This window comes from Lingula anatina, chromosome 9 (assembly GCF_051362555.1).
Source record: "Lingula anatina isolate TDL-2025a chromosome 9, LinAna3.0, whole genome shotgun sequence".
Taxonomy (NCBI): Eukaryota; Metazoa; Brachiopoda; class Lingulata; order Lingulida; family Lingulidae; genus Lingula; species Lingula anatina.
Genome location: NC_141775.1, coordinates 8,556,646 through 8,578,965, shown reverse-complemented (window position 1 = coordinate 8,578,965; position 22,320 = coordinate 8,556,646). Strand labels below are relative to the sequence as shown.

The following is a 22,320-nucleotide window of genomic DNA, read 5'->3' as shown; positions in this document are numbered from 1 at the left end:
GTGTAAAGATACGCCATTGTTTTCATAACCATACCTCCAAACATTTTTGGATAACACAACTATGTGTGCTATGCCATTAACTGCCTTTTTTGTGAGAGCGTAGGCGTTGAGTCTCTTGACACCTGGAAACCATGGTAACCGTGACCATACCTTTCAATCCCCCCTCTTTTACTTTTAAATTTATGAAAATCCGTTAAGTAAATTTAAGGAAGAATAGATAATCTGGCATAAACATAAACATACCCATAACTATTTGCTAACTTTTTCAATTATTTTGTGACATTTCTCTGTGTCTGCATTTTGTAGCAGTCGACAATCTTGATTTACGAGAATAAAAAACTAAATCTGAGTTGATTGCTAGAGCACAGCCTATGGTTACCATGGAGAGGCTGCTAGGCAACGAGACAGACAACCCCCGGCTAAGCGGATTCATCCCTGCGACATTCTTGTCATCTTGGAATTAATTCATTCCTTCTTGTCTATAAGCCATTACTGTTCCTTAACTGGGATCACAAGTTCGCAAGCTATAGAGCTTTATATCTGATATCGGCCTGAAGTTGTTTCGATTTATTCACCATTCTGGCTGTGGTGTTGCCAACGCAACCCCACTGGATAGCGTATATCTCAATCGAAGTACTCCATGGGTACTAGAACCCAGGCAGTTTCTATCTACTGGCAACATTAAACTGATAAATGCACCCTAATAAACAGCATCTCTCACTGTATTTGATAACATGGCTGTTATATTAGAAAAATACTGCGTGGAACACACGGGGAAGCAATTCTTACCTGAGATATCTGGTCATACAGACAATTTAGACTACTTAATGAATAGTTGTAATTAGTTCAATTCACACATTGCCGTAATAAATATTTTGATGTTAGGCCTATAAAAGCATTTCAGTGACTTTGATTGCTTTTGAGTACGGTTTATTGGGGTATAAAAGTCATAACAACCAAAAACACGAAGAGATGAGTATATATTACCGTTTTTGTTGAGGAACTCACCACGCGTGAATCTAGCTCCGACATACCTGCTACGTACAGGTATATAGTGTGAATAAGATAGAAGTAATTTGGTTTTATTGTTAAGACAGTGCCCGATATTTATAACAAACTGTTTCAGCTCACAAAGAAATAACAGTCAAAAGGTATTTATGTAAAACGAAAACATTACTATAATACTATATATATAGAAAGGACGGCTTGCTTAATGCTGTGTACAAAAACAAATTACAGATATATAGATAGTAACTATAAACTACATTATTGGCCTCTTTGGTTCTTCATAAATTTAATTGGTTCCTGATTTTTTTACCTTTCCTACTTTATTTTGGCTACTTACATGTCTTTCAATCAGTTTATCAACTTACTTTTTTTAAAGATGGGCGTTTTATAGGTTTCTTTTGATTGGTTTTATTTGTTTCTGAAACACGACAGAAGCCATAAATTGTTTAATTTCCTTCACGTCAAAAGTTGCGTTACAGAATGTGCCCTAAATAGCTAAACATGCTAATTTCGCATTAATATGTATCCTCTTGAGTGATTTCAGATAACTGGGAAGCTTTCCCTACGGACGCCAACGTAATAACGATAAGTACATCTAAACATTTCATTCCAGAGATCTTACTGGCAATCGTTGTTTGCATTTTCGTCTCGGGGTGTGTTCTCAGCGCATATGACATTCCATTTTCAATATCTCAAAAATGTAAATTTCTTTTATATATATATATATATATATATATGGCATAATTTTTTTTCAGATATCGGACACATATCCCTCAATTTGACAGTGGTTGACATCGAGCCAACAGCCGCCACGATAGCTTGGAACATCTCCTCCACATGGAATGTTACGTATCTCGAACTCAGTCACAGAACTTTCTCGGCCATGGGCACATCTAAAAGCAGGACTGTGATAGAACTAGACGGAACAACCAGCGCGTTGAGAATAAACGGGTTATTAGAAAGAACCAAGTACGAAGTTAGCCTGACGGCGTTCATAGCAGGGATGAGTAATAGTAGCGAGATCGTGATATTCCTTACACGGTCCAGTAAGTACAAACTAATCAACTGATCTCTGTTCAGTGTAAAGAGAATGAAAATTGATTAATTTAGAAAGTCTTTTTCTTTTTTTGTAACGAGGAGCAAAAGATGTGATGACTGCATGTTTTTAAGGGGTCGTGCATGCACGCTAACTATATTGAATGATAAGGATAAATAACACGAAGAATGCAGTGTCTAACATGTTTCCTTGTACCTTCATTTTTCAGTGTAAATGAATCAAAATCAATGCCCAACCTGCTGATCAGGAAAGTATACATTTCCACATTACCACAATTATACCCAAATTTGAAAAAAAAAAAAAAAAAATACGCGAATTCAAAAAGAGCTCCTACCTACATCCTGTATAGTTGTGTAATGGGTATTGCTTATAGCGGAGACGGTTTAAAGGAAATGTGGTTCGGGGAAAAACTGTTGCTAGGGGAATTCTTTTCTACCGGAACGAGACTTATGAAATGCACGTGCATTTAACCTATTATTCCTTTTGTACTGTACAAACAAATAACACGTGAGGTTCTCTTGTGTACACTCTAAGTAGCTGTAATTTTGACAAAATATTGGTGCCATTTTGTTAATGAAACTCTTTGAATGTTTTTATTTTTATTTTAAAATTTGGTCAAAGATACAATAGCGTAAAAATTTACAGCTTGCGTATAGAAAAATGAAAGCGGGAAAAATGAAAGTTGCTAATGGGCATAAAGAAGCAATGACAAATCTATATGAATGCCCCCGCAATAAATTGTTTTCATCTAGAATGAAGCAATTACTGAATCCCAGTAGTAAAGTCAGCATTTGTTTATCCTAACAATTTTACCACAGAAATTACTCCGTGTCGTTTGGCAAAGTTCAAACTGTCGACCAAGAAAACTAATTGCCCGTCACTTAGTCGCCATTACGATCAGGCAAAGTGTGTCCATGATAAATTGCTTTCCGCATGCTGTTTAGGAAAATGATCAATCTCCCACAGCAGCCGTTAATGGGTATTCAGCTACGGACAGAGAGTGCAGTTTTCTGTACACAAAGTCCAGCGACGTCGATCTTCTGATGCAGGCCAACCGCCAGGTGTAAGCCTACTGTCTGTGTCAGAGTCTACGCTCGCAAATACTTAAACGACAATTTCAACGATTTACTTTTCATCTCTCGTCTACATAATGTCACAAGTCTACTTAATGTCATTTGCTCAAGTAGTTCAGCATACACAATCTCCTTAAATGTGACGCAAAACGATGCATATGGGACGGTTTTGTATTGATTGAAATTATGCCCAAAAAGACATAACGTGAAAAGATTATCTGGGAGCTGTCGTCGTTGTACATGTGGTATTCTGAGACATCATTTCGTTTCCTCCACTTTTGCGATAAATAATGGACTTACAGACTTCTGCAATACGTTAGATCTATCATAGCTGTCACGTGACTGATGCTCCTTTTTATTAGTTTGTACTCAGATTTCAACCCTGACCCTATGACCGGAATGGTACTAGTAGTCTGCTTTTCTGTATCAATTCAATTCATACAAATGATATCCGTCCTATACACTGACCCCGCTATACGTCCGGCTAACCTTTACCTTTACTAGTGCCACCGAATGGGATCACGGCATACCGGATGGGATCACAGACCTCCAGTCCTTTGAAAACCATTTCTGTCGCATGGTCTTCCCCGCTGTGGCCCATAATGTAAATGAATAAATGTGAATAAATGGCATATGCACACCACTGAATGATAATGAATATGGGCGTCCGTGTTATAAATATATAATTACCTAATTTCGTCTCATGACCTAATATAGTAGCGCGAAAAAAAGTTCGCTGGTCGGGGGTTCCTTTTGTATTTCTTCGGCTCACAATTCAGAAAAATCTTATTTATCTATTAGATTCATCTACCTATCTATCTATCTATGGCAACAACTTGGACGAAAGGTATACTTAAGCTATATATATATCTGTACCGGTATACTTAGAGGAAGAACCTAGCATGTATAAAAAAAGTTTGAACTTCTTTGTCAAGCTCTCCACAAGTTAGTAAGCCGAGCCGATGTTTAGTTAAGTTAATTTATTGGCAGGATCGACCTCGGAGGCTCCGTGTAGATGGTTACCCGCAGTACTTTTTTTATAAGTTCTGTGTACGCTTTGTGCTTTTTATTGGATAATATGTACAAAATGTTTATGCTACCACACCGTACTAGTACATATACTATAAACTATCGAAACTGATTGCCAATAATTTTGATTTGTCTTTGAATCAATAAACCGAACTTAGGAACTGGAAGGGCTTAAGCTTAATGACATAGTCCCTAGCCCCAGTACAACATCCCGCAAGGATTTTCCTTTTAGTTAATTATTTTCATTTTGCAGAGTCGTAGCATGGTAGGTTTTTTTTCATTAAGTGTATTGGTTTTTGTCAAACTAGGAAAATGTTGCAATTGGATACAAAACAAAAAACGACGAAGCACATAACTTAGAGAAATTAATTTTCTTAGATGTTCAACAATTTTGTAGAACTAACCAATCAAAACTCTGTTGTTTTGGAACACCCCCAACTACAGTTTGTAACTTTACAGGGATATATGCATTCTACAACCGTTCCATTGTTTTAGTTGTGAAAAAGGGGGAAAAGGAATATCTAAAAAAAAAACATTTTGTATTTTGTGGTTCATGTAGTAACGACTGAAGAGAACGACCAGCGCATTCTATCATGTACATGTATTTTCATTATAACTAATCTATTGATTTATTCTAGCCCATTTTGCAAAATTATTCTAGAAGATATAAAGATGGTTCCAATTGCTTGTTAACAATTTAAAAAAAAGACTCATCGTTTTTTTTAATTTGAATATGTTTTTCTAACTATCTTTTGTCAATTAAGACTTAATTTAAAAAAAGGAAGATTGACTTTTCTATAAATTTAATATACATACTCCCTTTGCTACTTTCAGATGCCGAGCTGGTAAAGCGCGCAAGCGCAATGCTTCTTCCGGTGGACCTTCTAATAATATGCATGATCCTCCTGGCATGGGGTGTGTCCATATCAATATTTATATGTAAATGGAGCAATCTCAGAGTTTTGCCGGCAAGGGAACACAGATATAAACACTCCCCAAAGAACTTGGAGAACGTGAAAGTGGTAAAACGGGCCAATGATAGTGTGATTTATAAGAGTTACAGCCGACAGATGTCGTTTACGATGATAGAAAGAGAGAAACGCTTTGAAAGGATGCACACACTGGCGTCCATGCCTGCGGTGACCATTGAGGAAGAGGTGACGAAAATGTAGCACGTGCTGTTTGTGACTTGTGGTACGAAGCATGCGCCTATTGCGATAGGTGAGATGGGGTGCACCAATTGTGCTTGGTGTGACATATAAATAAAAGCAGCGCGCATTCTGCTTATCCGTCACAGGAACATAAGTCCATTTGTACTCGTGCTACGAAGGGATATTCGCGCACATTGTTACAGTTACGACTGGGAAATACAACCATGCAGATCATTTGTTTTCGTTTACTGTCGTGTACCCATACCACAGGACACAAGAAGATGACACTTACGAGGGTTCGTTTTGCAGGTCAGAGAATACCAGGAGCTGTGAACATTGTTGTGATGTCTTCTGATGACCATGAGGCACGGTACAATGTGAGAGACAGAAATTCGTAGCCTACTTCAGTGCATTGTAGTCCCTATTGTGTAGGAAAAACAATGCACGTAAATATTTTGTTTTGTTCAGGATTTAACACTTTGCCCTCCTTTTCTCGGCCTTAATCGTGTATTAATGCATTTATACAGTCAGCATAAAAGATACAATAAATCGACACGGACGAATGACACTCGCTGGTGCAAAGACATACTTTATTATAAATGATTACTTACATCAGTGGTAGCAAACATATAAAAAATACATTAAATTTTATAAGGAAATGGTTATTTGCTGTATTTACCAGTAACCAAGTGCAGCAGTCGACAATCGGGATATTATTTCAGTGTAAAACTTTAAGTATATTTATATATTGTGGTATGTACGGAAAAGCAGCACATCCAGATATTATGTGTAAGGTGAATAACCGTAGGCACATACCCTACGCAAGTTAATCCAAATGTGACAATGCGAGAAGCAATATAATTCTCTGTGAGGGTAAATAAATAAGAACAGATGTGTTCATTGTGTTAGGTGCGACAACTGAGCACAATCAATCGCTGCGGTTGTTGAGATCAGGGGGCGCGCTTGTTGCGCCATTATGCTATAATATATGCTGCATTTGGATCTGTGATCATCTATTTTATGCGTGTTTGCTGATGAGACAATGAAGGTGCTGAACATAATTGCTCATTTCAGCAACATTAGCTTTGGTACAATGTGTTCTTCAAAAATCAGTTAACTTGTTTTCCTGAATTGCAACGGTTTATACATGCATGACATCTCATGAAAATCACTTCAAATAGCGTAAAAACATATTATTTTTAAAAAAGGGACCTATATACTTGCCATTATTATTATTATTATTATTATTATTATTATTATTATTATTATTAAGCAGTATTGTAGCCACAGGGAGTCTACAAGTGCGTAATTTGATATTGGTATTACTCGATTATTTAGCTTATTGAAATTATAATCTGAGGCTTATATTCTCTTACCGCACAAGGTATAACCATGACAGTTGTTTTAGATATCGTCAGCCCACATGAGAAGTGTTGTTCTTTGTATTGTTATTACAATTCAACAATTTCAACATAACAAGACAGAGGAACCGTCTATTTATCCGTCTACCCATTAATTTGTTTACGTATCTGTGGTGAAAACGCACTCTTTTCAACGTTTAGGGTGTACAAATATAACTTTGAAGTTTTGTAACCACCGCTAACACGAAAATAAGAATTCATTTTTGTATCTTCTTTCTTTATTCTTTTTCATTATTTTTCTTGTTTTTAGTACCTCGGATTTCCCTTTGGGGGGTTTCTGGAATATGTTGGTTTGTATGCTTGGTCGGTTTGTGTGTGTGTGTTTGTGTGTATGTGTGTAATATTGAGTGATATTTCAAGAAATCATATTTTAACATTTCCTCGCGGATTTTTTGTAATTCGATTCACTTATATAGGGCGGGGACCTGCACTAAAAAAATGTATCCAGAATGACGTCACAGTTCATCAAGTTCATTTTCAATATAAGTTGAGGGCAAAAACATGGGAGATAATTTTCCCCTTGTCTGGCATCATTTTGTCAGGGGTGTACTGTGATTGAAGGCATCCATCTGTGATGGAACAGTTTTAAATTTTTATAAAATATTTACATTCTTGTTACTTGACCTTCAGATGTTCTGGTTTCCCCGGTCATTGTCCCTTTCTTGCCAGGACACTGACAATATTCAGTCTGCATATGATAATTTTTAACATTTAATCAGACAATATTAAGGCTTTTGTACATTAAATAAAAAACAACATATGATCCATATCATGTCCATGTGCCAGTTGCATTTTCCTCTGTGTTTCTGTCTTTGTAATTTGAACTCTAATAGTAAACTATCAGTAATAGGCCTATCCGGATACAAGGAATCATGAAAGTTCTTGAATTTCTTCGTAAGTTGCAAACCCTGTCTAAAACTTTACAGGTTCTGGATTCTCCTTTAATAACTTCATACTGAAAGTGTTTTCTTTCTTTTTATCATCTTCAACATTCAGATCTTTAAATCTTCATATCTTTATAATGTTCTTTCCGCACATCGTTTTCCACTGCATACTTTTTTTGCTTGTTGCAAGTCGGTGCGACATAATATTACAAATCGTATATTCTTCAATTACTCTGAAAATTATTGACGATCGTGTACTTTGTCCCCAAATTTATAAATAACCCCCCCTTTTTTTTTTTTTTTTTTTTTTTTTTTTTGTCATTCACAAATTTTAGCAGTGCATTAGTGTCTGAATGCGGCGAACAGTAGGAATGGTCATCCGACGTCTCTTACTGTATTATTAGATTTTTCACTGACATGCAACGGTTGTCTTGCCAAAGTCTCCCAGAACAATTAACCCTCTCTGGTTTTTATTAAAATACCGTTGGTCTTCTATCGTTAGAGGTTTTCTCCCCGCCTTCGAAATGTACGTGGAAAAAAATAATATATTTTACTATTGAAAATTTAAAAGAGCATATGGAATAAAGGAGCATGAGATTTTTTTGTCTTAAATTTTCACACGATGTCTACTGAGTATTGTTTGGTCTTAAAAAAGACGAATGGATTGCTGAATTAAAATATAATTCAGTTAATTCAGAGGTTTTCTCCCCGCCTTCGAAATGTTAGGCGCAAATGCGGTGCCCTGTTCTTGGCCAAACCTGCTAAACTTTCATTTCTTTCCGGCTCTACTGATGTTGTCTGCCCATATTTTTTTTTCTGACTTGGCCGTTGGGAGCTATATGAAAATCCCAAGTATCGATCTCGCTTATGGGAATTGTAGCATTAGGACACACGTACAGCACGTAAAGCCAGGCACGGTTAACGTTCTTAGTAGCCTACCACTCCATGTGTTTGGACATTAAAAGGACTCTTTTTTTCCACGGTGCAATTTCCCTCATGGAGAAAATGAAAATCGTCAATTGATTGATAATTTTAATGAAGTGGATTAATTAGTTGATTGGGTAAAGGAGGCCAAAAACGGATAGACGGATTGAAATATTATCGGCCTTTGAATAAATTAACCAGTTTATAAATACATGTAATTTTTTTTAGAAATCCTGGCGGGTCTGTGTCGGTGTAACAGTACTAGGACGTGCACTCCTGCCATACCTGTACAGCACACGAAAGTAATATTCTAATAATTAATTTAATAGATCAACGTAATTCCCCCTTAATTTACCTTATGATGAAGCTCTGGTCCTGTTCATTATATACTTAGCCTACTTTAGATAAACGAAGGGAAGATCTTTGCGAATTTTTCAATTAGAAAATGACTTCAAACCCTCTGACAAACTGAATTATATCTTAATTCAGCAATCCATTTGTCTTTTTGAAGACCAAACAATACTCAGTAGACATCGTTTGAAAATTTAAAAGATTCTCATGCTCCTTTATTCCATATGCTCTTTTAAATTTTCAGTAGTAAAATATAGTATTTTATTCCACGTGCATTTATTTTAAAGTCCAAATCCAATGGGTTGCAATCACTGTGCAATCTTCTCAATACATGCACCGGGTATAGGCCTATTATCATTATTGTATTATCATTAATTCTTTATGCATTAAGCCTACCAGTATTCCCATTTATTCAATATAGGCCCTACTAGTACAAGTGTGCGGAGAAAAATCATTTAATTATATACAATTTTACTTATTTCTATCTATTTTATTATATATTTGTTTATTCATTTATCTATTTTGGCCCCTACCGGCACATTATAGGGGCCTACATGTGGGGCCTATAGGCCCACTTATTTTTGAAAAAAAAAAAAAAAAGATTACAGAAATAAGGACAAAAAACAAAGACAGTTTTTAATAAAGGGAAAGGCAGAGATATGGAGACAGTAAAAGAGAACCATAAATTTATCTTCATTCATAAAGTAAAATTTTTCATCCCGCCCTCATCTCTCATATTTCATTTGTTCGCCTGCGTGGCAAAGTCGTAGCACTCGGAACTACTCGGATGTCTCCGCACTCGACAATGAGTTAGTATGGAGCTTGCGGAATGAGCCGAGGATTGCCGATTGAAGTCGTAGCGGATTCTCCTGCCGAGCTCTTCTGTATTATGAGACCCTAAATGTCACGCATGTCAAATCGACTGTGATTGGTCGTTGCAAACAGAGAATTCCAAGTGACTAAATGTGTTTAAAAACGTGCTATAAATCTACCACACCCCCTCTCTATCAGTTTTTGATACTTATGATATTAAAAAATAGAAATTCTTTCCTATTGCCCTACATAATTCCAACATAGCTAGTAATTTTATATCGACGGAGCTGCTTTTGTGACCAGTCGTCCAATCAGAAGTACGCACACATCAGGAACCATGAGAAAGAGTCACGTGAAATTTTGTTGTGATGTGCACAAGACTTTCCTCTATCTTTCACTTTTCATTCGACTGAGGAGATAATTTCTCGTGCAGCTTACATATTTTAACAATGCAGCTGAAGACAGTATTTAGAAACTGTGTAGTATTTTATTTAATTTCTGTGGTAATGACTGATGATATTAACACAGATATCTGTGCCTATCCTAAGCACAACCCCGGTACAGATCTTCCACCAGCAGTAAAAAGAGCGTTAGGAGTATTAACTAAGCTAACTGGAACAAGGTAAGTTGACATACTGTTTCAAACAAATGAAGTGATTTATTTTTTCCTGATCTTATAACAACAGTGCCTTAAATGTAACACCAACAGCACCAGTACATGAGGGTATTTTGCAAGGGGGTGGGGCTTCTCTCAGTTTTTGGCCCTGTAGTAGTACGTTGTACTACATGTAATTTGTATGCTTGCTACTTATCACAGGTAGAGCCACATTTCACCCTTTCAAGGCTGTACATATCCACGTCCTAAGAAAACTGTGTGTCCTCTGTTGCATCCCGTTATATATTTTCCCATTGGCGATTTGTATGGATTGATGCACCAATTTGAGTTTTTTTTTTAATTTTATAACCTGCTATACAGCATGCAATGCTTCCATTGTCAGTGGCATTACATGTATCCAGGGAACTAAATTATTCTTATTTTTTTCCTTTTTTTGTGTGTGTATGTGTGTGTCTGTGTGTGTGCTCTTGTGCACGCATTCTAACCGAGGACACACACCCGCCCGAAACCCACTAACCGAGGACACACCTCCAACCGAGGACGTCCTCGGTTGACATAAGCAGTGGAATGCATAAAGGGGCCCATTTCAAGTTAGGTGGTGAAATTTGACGCTATTCTGAGCCAGTCCTCGGTTATGCTGTATAGCGCGGGCCAAATTCCCGCCACGAGTGTATCAGAAATACTGTCCAACTTTTTGTCTGAAATCGGGCTATACACACGCGTCCTCGGTTGTGCTGTAAAGGGCAGACCAAATTCCGCGTCCTCGGTTGTGCTGTAAAGGGCAGACTAAACTGAAACTAATGTTGTATCTCAGATGTCTATATATTCAGTAAGTTCATATTTTTAAACTAAAGGTCTTTTTTATCAAATTAAGCTCTCCTACTCTGAAGTATCAAATAAACGTACCGGTACGTTAATTAATTTTCCAAATTTCTTCCCGCCGGTACGCTCCATTTTCACCCAGTAGCCTACGCTTATTAATTTTTCAAAAATCTTCCACCCGGTATGTTTATTAAATACCTATTGTACCGGTGGGAAATTACACAAGTACAAGTCACGCTTTTTATTTTCTTAAATTTAAGTATAATGAGAAGAAAATCGAGATCTCAACTCATTACCTACTGTTCCACAAACAGCACTGGAAAGTAGGTCAAGCGGAAGTCGCTCTCTGAACACAACAGTACATGCGTCACCTGATTTCAGTTTCTATAAATAGACGTGCTTTCCCTTCAGAAGTGACAACTACTCATGTATATCGATCGAATGATGCAATGTCGCAAGGTGATAGGATCATATTTATAGCTAAGGAGGTCATTTCAAGTGCAGCAAAGAAGTTGTGTCTGTTTTCAAACGTCAATTATTTCATGCCGATTTATGATTTAAACGATGTTAAATCACATTTCTATGTAAGATAAACCCTTAGGAGTTTACAGGTATGCAAAACGAACCTTATATCTGAGAATAAATTTACTAGTATGAACCGTATGGCTCTCGGAGGCGGCTTAGGTGCGATATATCTGGGTCTTCGGCCCCTGACAATTATGAAATTTAACTCATCCCGTTTTTAAGATGAATTTTAATACTGAGTGAATTTTACCTGGTGAATTTTTTTTTTACAATGATCAATAGCTAGCTTTTTATGTACAGACACAGATGTGTCTTTACATATAGCCGTCATCTGCGTCTGTCGTCGCCGTCGCCGTCGTCGCCGTGCACTTTTACCGATAACACGATAAGTGGAAAACTGTTTTTTTCTTTTGGCTTGAAACTTACAGAACTGATGAATATTCGTAATACGCAGGTCAAGTTCGAAAATCAGCATGATCGGGTCACTTATAGGGAATTTATGCTGTTTTTTCACTTTTTTCAGCATATATGCAGCACCGATAACAAGATAAGTGGAAAACCATTTTACCTTTTGGTTTCAAACTTACAGAACTGATGAATATTCATAATACGCAGGTCAAGTTTGAAAATCGGCGTGATTGGGTCATTTTTAGGGAAGTAATGCTGTTTTTCACTTTTTTCAGCATGTATGCAACACCTTTGTGCTATATGATGGTACTGTATGGATGGCAGTCTATAAAATTGTCCCTTGGGTGATCACTAATTAAATTAAGGTCTATAAAGTCACTTGCCTACTCATTAATTTTCAATTGGCCATTAAATGAGATTACATAAAACACTCCTTGAGATTTCCCTGTAAAGTCCCATAGGTTTAGCTCTCTTAACTGTGTCACAAAATTAGGATTTGGTGATAATTGTGCAGATAAATGGTGTTAAACATTGCAAATAAATTTACAACAAAAAGAATGTGTTATGCCAACATGCTATAGATGAATAACAGTGCTTTATTTTTCTCAAACTTGGTGGGGTTATTAATATCAAGTTAATACAGCTAGATTAAAAGTTTGAATAGCAGCTTTATTGGAATATTTTACGTTTTTTTTTTTTAATTTTTTTTTAAATTATTTTTCAAACACTAGCATCTTCAAGATGTGATTTTTTACTCCCATCCACCAGAAGTGCTGTGCATTTTCTGTATTTTTGTATATAATTGTTATTTCTTCAGATTTAATTCTTAGGCATGTTAACAGTCTCATTATGGAACTAATAAGATATGTAAAAGTGTTGTTTTGACATTTTCTGCTTCTTAACAATATTGTTGATTATATAAAAATGACGGTAAACCTGTTATAATATTGTGCATTGTGTAATAAAGTATCATAAATGGAAAGGAACTCATCATTGCAGTTTGTCAGATTTAATCATTCACCATGTTCAGCATTTGCAAATGGAGCAAATTGGACATTGAAAATTGTTCTATTGATAGTTTTCCTATGTCAACAATTTTCCTAGTTGAACATTTAAAAATGACAGTTTATTGATCATTTTGTTTTAGAAAAGGTGTTGAAAATGGAAAGAAAATCATTTCAGTACAGTTATCTCTTGTTTACATTTTGGCATTTTGAAAGTGTGACTCTGAACTTCCATGGCCTTGAAGACCTTCCCAAATCACATTTTCTGAATATTCATGATACTTTTATTTTTTTATAAAAAATTTGATGGTCATTATGCTGTTAAGTATTATGGTTTATTGCATGAAAGTTGAAGAAAACCCTATTTTGGACACTGCTGCCAGGATAGCGGTTAAGGGAAAAACCATGTTACTTACGATGCTGAAACTTACTGAAAAGTTTCATAAGACAGAAGTGCAGCTTGTGTTTGAAAACCAGTGTGATTGTTTTCTGTTTTGGAGGCAATGCAGGTTTATAGAGTGCTATACTGGCATTTTCAAGTCGTGACTTATCACTCCCATCTGCCAGGAGCCCTGTACTCTTACTTTTAACATTTTCTGTATTTTGTTAAGTTACAAGAATGATTCTTAGGATTGACATACAGCAAAAAAAAAAAAAAAAAAAAAAAAAAAAATTAATAATATATATATATATATATATATATATATATATATATATATATATATATATTTTAATGAGTTTAAGCAATTTTTTTTGTGTTTAATTTTCACTGTACCTCATTCTGGCATTTCCAAAGTTTAACTCTTATCAGCCTGACACCTTAGGGACTATTTCCAGACCCTATCACGCTAACTGTGGATCGATCTATCTCCATGGGAATTCTCGCTAAATTGCAATCAATGTAAGTGGCTTAGTTGTCTGTCACGCCTATTGAAACTGGCATGCCAGAATCCTAAGACTCTCAAACTGAAAGCAATTTAGTGAGAAACCCCTTGGAGTTGGATTGATCCTGTTAGATTGATCTAGGTATGGGAACTTAGTCTAATGCTTGATACACATTTTACTTTCATCCTAATCCAATGTTATGCAGAATAAGAATTTGATTTTGGCTATGCATTTACAGTTAGCATAATACATTAGTTCATCAGAATTGACAGTATCCTATTTCCTGCGTTTTTATTTTCTGGTTTTTGTCTGTACATTTGACAGCTTTGCTGCCTTGTTTCTTTCTCTTCTTCTTCTTTACTTTTATTTATTTATTTCATTTTTTTTGGGGGGGGGGGGGGGGGGAGCGGTGTAAAGATTTTTTCCACCCAGTACTTTTATTCCATCCAGTACTTTTATTAAATTTCGAGATTTTTTCCACGCAGTACTTTTATTCCATCAGTACTTTTATTAAATTTTGAGATTTTTTCCACCCAGTACTTTTATTCCATCAGTACTTTTATTCGATACTTCAGAGTAGGCTTTTCATAAAACTCACAGAACTGATGATTATAAGTAAAAGAATGGTCAAGATTGAAAATCAGCATGACCAGGCCCTTTTCTTTCAAATGTTATGCTGTTTTTTTTTTTGTTTTTTTTTCAGCATATAAGTAACACTGTAAGCACATTTCAGGGAGAACCAATAAGCCTGTTTTCATGAAACTCACAGGAGTAATCAATGTTATCTATATACAAATCAAGTTTAAAAATAAGATTGATTGGTTGAGTTTTGAGGGACTTCAGCTTTTATTTGTATATAAGTGGTTTTCCTCAGATTTGATTGTCAGGCATGTTGACAGTTTCGTTATTGAACTAACTAGATATGTAAATATGTTAGTGTTTGTCTGAAATTTTCTGCATCTTTACAACATTGCTAGTTGATTAAATAAATATGACGGTAAACATGTTATCATGTACTGTGTAATACAGTGTCTCAAAATGGAGGAAATGGGGTGATTATTTTCAAAAGTTTTGCTTTTTTTTTTCTCCTTTTTTCAGTGTACATGCAACACTGTAAACACACTTCAAGGAGAACCAATAGGCCTGTTTTCATGAAACTCAGAGAACTGATGATTATTAGTAAATTAAAAAGAATGATCAAGATTGAAAATCAGCATGACCAGGCCCTTTTCTTTCAAATGTTATGCTGGTTTTTTTTCAGCATATAAGTAACACTGTAAGCACATTTCAGGGAGAACCGATAGGCCTGGTGTCATTAAACTCACAAGAGTGATCAATGTTATCTATATACAAATCAATTTAGTAAATTAAAAAGAATGATCAAGATTGAAAATCAGCATGACCAGGCCCTTTTCTTTCAAATATTATGCTGGTTTTTTTTCAGCATATATGTAACACTGTAAGCACATTTCAAGGAGAACCAATAAGCCTGTTTTCATGAAACTCACAGAACTGATGATTATTAGTAAAAGAATGGTCAACATTGAAAATCAGCATGACCAGGCCCTTTTCTTTCAAATGTTATGCTGTTTTTTTAAGCATATAAGTAACACTGTAAGCACATTTCAGGAAGAACCAATAACTTAAAGCCTGTTTTCATGAAACTCACAGAACTGATTATTATGAGTAAAAGAATGGTCAAGATTGAAAATCAGCATGACCAGGCCCTTTTCTTTCAAATTTTATGCTGGTTTTTTTCAGCATATAAGTAACACTGTAAGCACATTTCAGGGAGAACCGATAGGCCTGGTGTCATTAAACTCACAAGAGTGATCAATGTTATCTATATACAAATCAAATTTAAAAATAAGATAGATTGGTTGAGTTCTGAGGGACTTCAGCTTTTATTTGTATATAAGTGGTTTTCCTCAGATTTGATTGTCAGGCATGTTGACAGTTTCGTTATTGAATTAACTAGATATGTAAATATGTTAGTGTTTCTCTGAAATTGTCTGCATATTTACAACATTGCTAGTTGATTATATAAATATGACGGTAAACATGTTATCATGTACTGTGTAATACAGTGTCCTAAAATGGAGGAAATGGGGTGATTATTTTCAAAAGTTTTGCATTTTTTCTCCTTTTTTCAGTGTACATGCAACACTGTTAACATATTTCAAGGAGAACCAATAAGCCTGTTTTCATGAAACTCACAGAAATGATGATTATTAGTAAAAGAATGGTCAAGATTGAAAATCAGCAAGACCAGGCCCTTTTCTTTCAAATGTTATGCTGTTTTTTTTTTTTTTTTTTTTTTTTTCAGCATATATGTAACACTGTAAGCACATTTCAGGGAGAACCAATAACTTAAAGCCTGTTTTCATGAAACTCACAGAACTGATGATTATTAGTAAAAGCATATTAGTAACACTGTAAGCACATTTCAGGGAGAACCGATAGGCCTGTTGTCATTAAACTCACAAGAGTGATCAATGTTATCTATATACAAATCAAATTTAAATATAAGATTGATTGGTTGAGTTTTGAGGGACTTCAGCTTTTATTTGTATATAAGTGGTTTTCCTCAGATTTGATTGTCAGGCATGTAAACAGTCTCATTATTGAATTTACTAGATATGTAAAATGGGTTGTTTGACAATTTCTGCGTCTTGACAATGTTGCTAGTTGATTATATAAAAATGGTGGTAAACCTGTTATCTTGTATTGTGTAAAAAAGTGCCAAAATGGAAATGAACTCGTATCATTGTAGTTTGTCAGATTCAATCATTCACAATGTTCGGAATGGAGGAAATTGGACATTTAAACTTGTTATATTGATATTTTTGCCATCTCAACAATTTTCTTAGTTGATCATGTGAAATGGCAGTAAACTGTATTATTTTATGTAAAAAAGTTAAAAATGGAAAGAAACCCATTTCAGTACAGTGCTCTCTTGTATACATTTAGCATTTTCAAAGTATGACTTTGGAGTTCCATGAACCTGAAAACCTTTGCTAGTCACATTTTCTGAATATTCATGATACTAATATTTTATTATAAAAAATTGATGATCATTATGCTGTTAAGCATTATATAATATTGCATCAAATTGGAAGAAAGCACAATTTTGGGTGCTGCTGGCATGATGTCCTCAATTGTAAAATTGTGTACTGTTCAAGTCTGTATCCAATGGACGACACTTTGTGTTATCAAAATACAAAATTCATGATAATAAAAGAGTGCTAAATAGAAAATAAGCATTATGAAAATAAAATGTTTGAAAACGAATTTCTTTGGTCTTTTATTTTATTTCATCAGTATCCTTTCTTTTCCTAAATTAATTGATGTTTTATCTGATAATCTTCAATTCTAAAAAAGTGGCAAAGCCCAGCATTAAATATTGTATAACTGTTCATTTAATCATCACCTCTGGTGTTATTTTGGAATTTACCTTAAATATGAAAGAATTTCATAAAAATGTGAGTTGCTGCAAAGTAACGCTATATAAAATTTGCTTTGCATTAAAAGTACAATCATTATTACATGTAGATGCATGCATGTCCTCGGTTGTAATGTGTAGTGTCTGTCCGTGTGTGTGTCCGTGTGTGTCCTCGGTTAGAATGTAAAATTCTTGTCAGCAAAAAATTAGTTTTTATAAAAAATTAATTTATAACATTCATACTCGAATAGATTTTACCCAAATTGAATGTTTTTATTTTGATTTAACCAAGGAATAAGATGTCCTCGGTTGTATGGTGTTGTGCTGATGTCCTCGGTTGGTACACATAGACAAGTATGTGTGTGTGTGTGTGTGTGAAATTGGGGTCCTTCTCTCTATTTGTCGGCGGTGTTACTGTACATGTAGCCTTGGGAGTTTTTAACACAGGGTGTAATGATGCCTTCCTAAGGTAAAACAAACATATCATTTTGTCGTTATATGAAAAGTGATGAAGCAACCCAACCTTTTTTTTTTTTTTTGGGGGGGGGGGGGGGGAGGGGGGTCCAGACCACTCTTCAGGGCTGACCTTATTAGTAGCCTTAATGAGTGTCAGATATGGCAACTGAGACCTTTCTCTATGAGTGCATTCCCAGAGATTAAGATCGATCCATCCGGATAGACCTAACTCCCTGTAGGTTCACGCTAAAATGTCAGCTGAGCGCGCACGGTAGTTAATTACCCCCTTACAGCTTTTAGTAAGCGGGACAGACATTTAAGCAGACAGTAAGACTCCCCACAGGGATAGATCGATCTAAAATCTGTGGGAATGGGGTCTTAGTCATTTATATCAATTTTACATTTTTCTTTATATCAGTTTTCCTTTAGATTTGTAGATAAAGACGATAAAGGGGAATATGAATACAAGATTGGAATCTGTACTAAAGCAGATGATGACGCTATGGATAATGTAGGAGTAGTCCAAGTAAAGGTGAAAGATAAACATAAACACAGGATTGGATTTTACAATGACTCGCATTTAACTGGTGGTAGTAAGTATTTTATGTTTTTCATTCATCCATGGGTCGTATGTAAGTTTTGGTAAAATATAAAGGATTTTATTCTTTTTCTCTTTTAAAGGTTTGAAAAAATTTCTAGTGGGAATTTTTTTTTCATTAAACATTGACTACCTTTGGCATAAGTGTGTTTTTCATTTAATCGTGGATCTAGTGAAGGTTTTGATAAGACATTTAGGATTTTATCTTTGTATTTATTTATTTATTTTTTTAAATTTTTTTTAGATAACATATATGAGTGGAATATATTATTTTTTCAATAAAAATAAAATACCTGAAGCAATATTGATTTCAAAAATATATTGTATAATCTGGTTTTCTTTCATTACTAGCTGACTGGATATCTCTAGAATATCGCGGGGGAGAAAACTACGGCACCCACTGTACACACGAGAACAAAAAAGCTATCATCATGATTGTCTGTGATCCTAATGATAGTGAGGTGGTTATTTTATTGAATGATTAATATACATGTATTCTTTTAAGTTGTTTCCATGCAAACATGTTCTATCAACATTGTCAGTTTCCCTGCAAAAAGGGGGCATAGACTAGGGGCAGGGTTGGGGGATGCATGTGCATTGTCCAGTGTTGATATTTCACACAGCTAACTGAAAGGCAGTTGCAGGGGCGGATTCAGGCCGTCTTCTGGAAGACGGTCAGATTTTCAAGTTTACATTGACAGGTATCTATTTTTTTCTGTCGGAAGACGGTCAAAAATGGAGGATGGTAACAAAGATAATTTGGAATACTGTCAGAAAATATTTCTGGATCCGGCCCTGAGTTGCATAATTGACTAGTCATCCTGTTGTTAATTGTCATAATTATTTGAAGGCTGTGCATACACCTGTTTGTCGTGTAAAAATCTACTGTCAACATGCATACATAGGCATTTGTGCACACACATGCACAATCATGCATGCAAACACATGGGTGGACTAGGCAGAACTGCCCACTCCAACTCACTCATGCCAAATCCTGTTGTATTCTATATTAGTTCATCAAAGGAAGAGGAATGTTAAATATGACCTTTAGTCTTTTCCTTTTCAGGGTCATGGTAAAGTGGTAGAAGAAAATAACCAGAAGACAGATGAGTGTTATTACCTGTTTGAATACTCCCACAGCGCCGTGTGCACAGAGGTTCCGTCGTTCCAGCTACTGCAGGGACTAAGTGCTGGATCTGTCATCATCATAATGTTAGTATGATAAAGGCTTGGCACTGGCATGAAGATATTGAGAAGTGGAGGGGGGGGCTTAATTATTGAACCCACAAGACACTTGAATTTATGGTTATCAAACTGCTTGTTTTGTCGCTTTGGTGAACATAGTGGCATTTTATGTTAAATAATATGTATAGATATACCTTCAGTGGACACAAATATTATCCAAGATAGTAAACTGACTTGATTTAATTTCAGATTTATCTCTCTTATGGCCTTGTACTGCATAGTGGGCTTATTATACCAGAGGTTTGTGCGGGGTGCTAAGGGCATGGAGCAGATTCCAAACTATGCATTCTGGCAAGATTTTGGCAATTTACAAGCAGTAAGTGTGCACCTGCCTTGGGGTGCTCAGACACATGCACATGTGCAAGCTAGTGAGCATGTACACATGCATTCATTCACACATTCTCAAACCCTCTCTCTTTCTGAGTCTCTCTCTCTCTCTCTCATATGCAAAGTTCTTTTGGAATTAAACGTGAGAGAGTGTAAATACTAAATACATTGCTGTAATAGTAAGTACTGGTATCAGTTCTAAACTTATTGTAATATGGAGAAGAAAAAAAAGAAGAAAAACCATTGAGGGTGCCTCAGTGGTTGTATTCATCTACGAATAGGTATCCTCTTATTCTGCTATGGACTATTTATTATTATTGTTATTATTATTAGTATTATCGTAGCAAGTCTGTGTGTCTTAGATTTAATTTTCTAATATTGAGCAATATTCCTCAGAGGCTTTATTACATCCAGACCTTAGGCTAGTTTTACCCTCTGTTCTAGGATGGCTGTGACCTCGTCTGCCGTTCAGGCCAGAGATTTAGTTCAAGGGCGTACAAAGGGATTGGCGATGACCAGCTAGGGGACGATGAACAGGATATAGATGATCACTTACTACCAATGTGAAAGGTTGAAGTCGAGAGGAGGCAACTTCTGTATCTTGTACAATGTTGTTTGAATTTCATTGTTCTTGTTCACTTCCCTGCTGTTTCTCTCTCTTGCGGTTATAATGTCAGTAGTTTCGTTATCTGGGGGTAGAGTTTTTTTTTTTTTTTTTTTTTTTTTTTTAGAGAAAAGCTTTCCATGTTTCTGAAATGTTTTCAAAGCAAGCACAATTCCCCAAAATGGGGTGAATATTAAAGCAAAATTGAGCTACGAACATGTTACGTGCAAGACTCTTGGTTTCAACTCGTGGTAGCTTCTTGTTTTTAAAAACCATGAGTGTTAATGAAAAAAGTGCTCTTCCTCTATGCTGGAATGGATAGGCTCCATGGACAATCGAGTGATTCACTACTGACATAAAAATTGTTTGTACAGGTAGCACAGTGTACATTTTATTTTATTAAAGAGAGTATATATTTGTATAAAACACAAACATCAGAGGCTGATGCTGCCCTATCCGCAAAGCACTTGACTGTGCTTTTACACCTTTTGCAAATGATCATTAGTCAGAATGTTTTTTCTGCATCAGTGACTGATTGCGCTCTGTCACATCTGACACAATTGCCTGAATGGCGACTGTCTTGGAGAAGCCGACACGTAGACACAATTGTAACATTCCAGGTACAATAAAGCTAAGAAGAAAGATTTTGCAAGGTAGATTTTTTCTGCGTTTTAAACTTGTAGTTGAGATTGATTTCTCATTTGCGCTTAGCTTTTCTTCACTTTTCGAATTTTTTTGGCTTTGTGTTGTTTGTTGCACTGTACGAAGATTTGCTTGTTTTTGTATGGCCATTTTAACTATTGTAAATTAACATAAATAAGAAACAAATTTTTCTGTATTTTTAGAGAAAAGGGGGTACTTTTATGTGCTTAAATTTAGCAGAAGGGGGGCTATTTTGTCTTAATGAAGATTTCTGTAGCTTTACAGAGCCCTTGTGATAAATTTAACATTATCCGGGATAAACTGGTTCCTATTATTTGTTGATTAGTAGACAAATGGTCATGTTCTGGGTAGATATGCTTGTGTAACGTTTAGCAGTCCATGTGGGGACTTTGTATGGACGCCAGCACTACGTAGTGGTAGAAAGTTGTGGACAAGTAAGGGGTGGGACGCAGACTTTTTTGCTATTTTCACTCCCTGAGACCCTGTAACCCTCAGTGACAGCTTTCAGTATTCTCCAATCATGTTAATGTATTAAGGTTGTAATTTTTCCTGTTGGCTATTTATTAATGGGTTCAGTTCTTAAGAAAGAGAGAAATAAAATGGATAATAGACACCTTACTGGTCTTCAAAGGTTTTTTGCTGCAGTGTTGGTTCGTAATCTTCGTGGTGGAAAATATTTTTCTCGGTTATTTAGCAATCTTATTTATTATTTTCCACTGAACTGAAAGCGCCTTCATATTAAATACGTAAAATGTGGTGTTTATCGCCCAGCGCCTTGCTTCGGAAACTGAAGTAACTGTGTTGAAGAAAGAAAGAACGGAAGCGAAATTGACGGCGCTTAACCATACTAAATGTCTTGAGAAACATCTGTATTAAAGCCCCTTTCCTCTTGTTTGAATATATATCGTCAAATTGTCTTGATAGTTTTAATTATGTCAGTTTTTACAGTCTCCAGTGAATTAGATTGGTATTATTTCCTCCATTAAGCCTTTTTAGTATCCTGGGTAATATCAA

The 22,320-nt window shown here is 35.6% G+C and overlaps 2 protein-coding genes across 5 annotated transcripts in view; both read left to right on the top strand.

Annotated features, from left to right (window-relative positions):
* LOC106155120 (uncharacterized) overlaps positions 1-6,947 on the top strand; it is a 45,004-nt gene extending 38,057 nt beyond the window's left edge. For 3 of the 4 annotated variants that reach the window (XM_086995995.1, XM_013529795.2, XM_086995997.1), the window contains 2 exons: positions 1,764-2,054; positions 5,002-6,947. In XM_086995995.1, coding sequence (XP_086852121.1) covers positions 1,764-2,054; positions 5,002-5,339 — 629 coding nt within the window. In that variant the 3' untranslated portion in view covers positions 5,340-6,947. The other variant, XM_086995998.1, reaches the window with a different exon arrangement.
* Positions 6,948-10,040: 3,093 nt separating this feature from the next.
* On the top strand, positions 10,041-21,924 carry LOC106155131 (cation-dependent mannose-6-phosphate receptor). The gene is made up of 6 exons (XM_013529808.2): positions 10,041-10,333; positions 18,299-18,462; positions 18,819-18,928; positions 19,534-19,679; positions 19,902-20,028; positions 20,484-21,924. Exons 1-6 carry the CDS (start codon positions 10,161-10,163, stop codon positions 20,604-20,606), a joined length of 843 nt encoding a protein of 280 aa, XP_013385262.1. The 5' UTR covers positions 10,041-10,160; the 3' UTR covers positions 20,607-21,924.
* Positions 21,925-22,320: the final 396 nt, after the last annotated feature.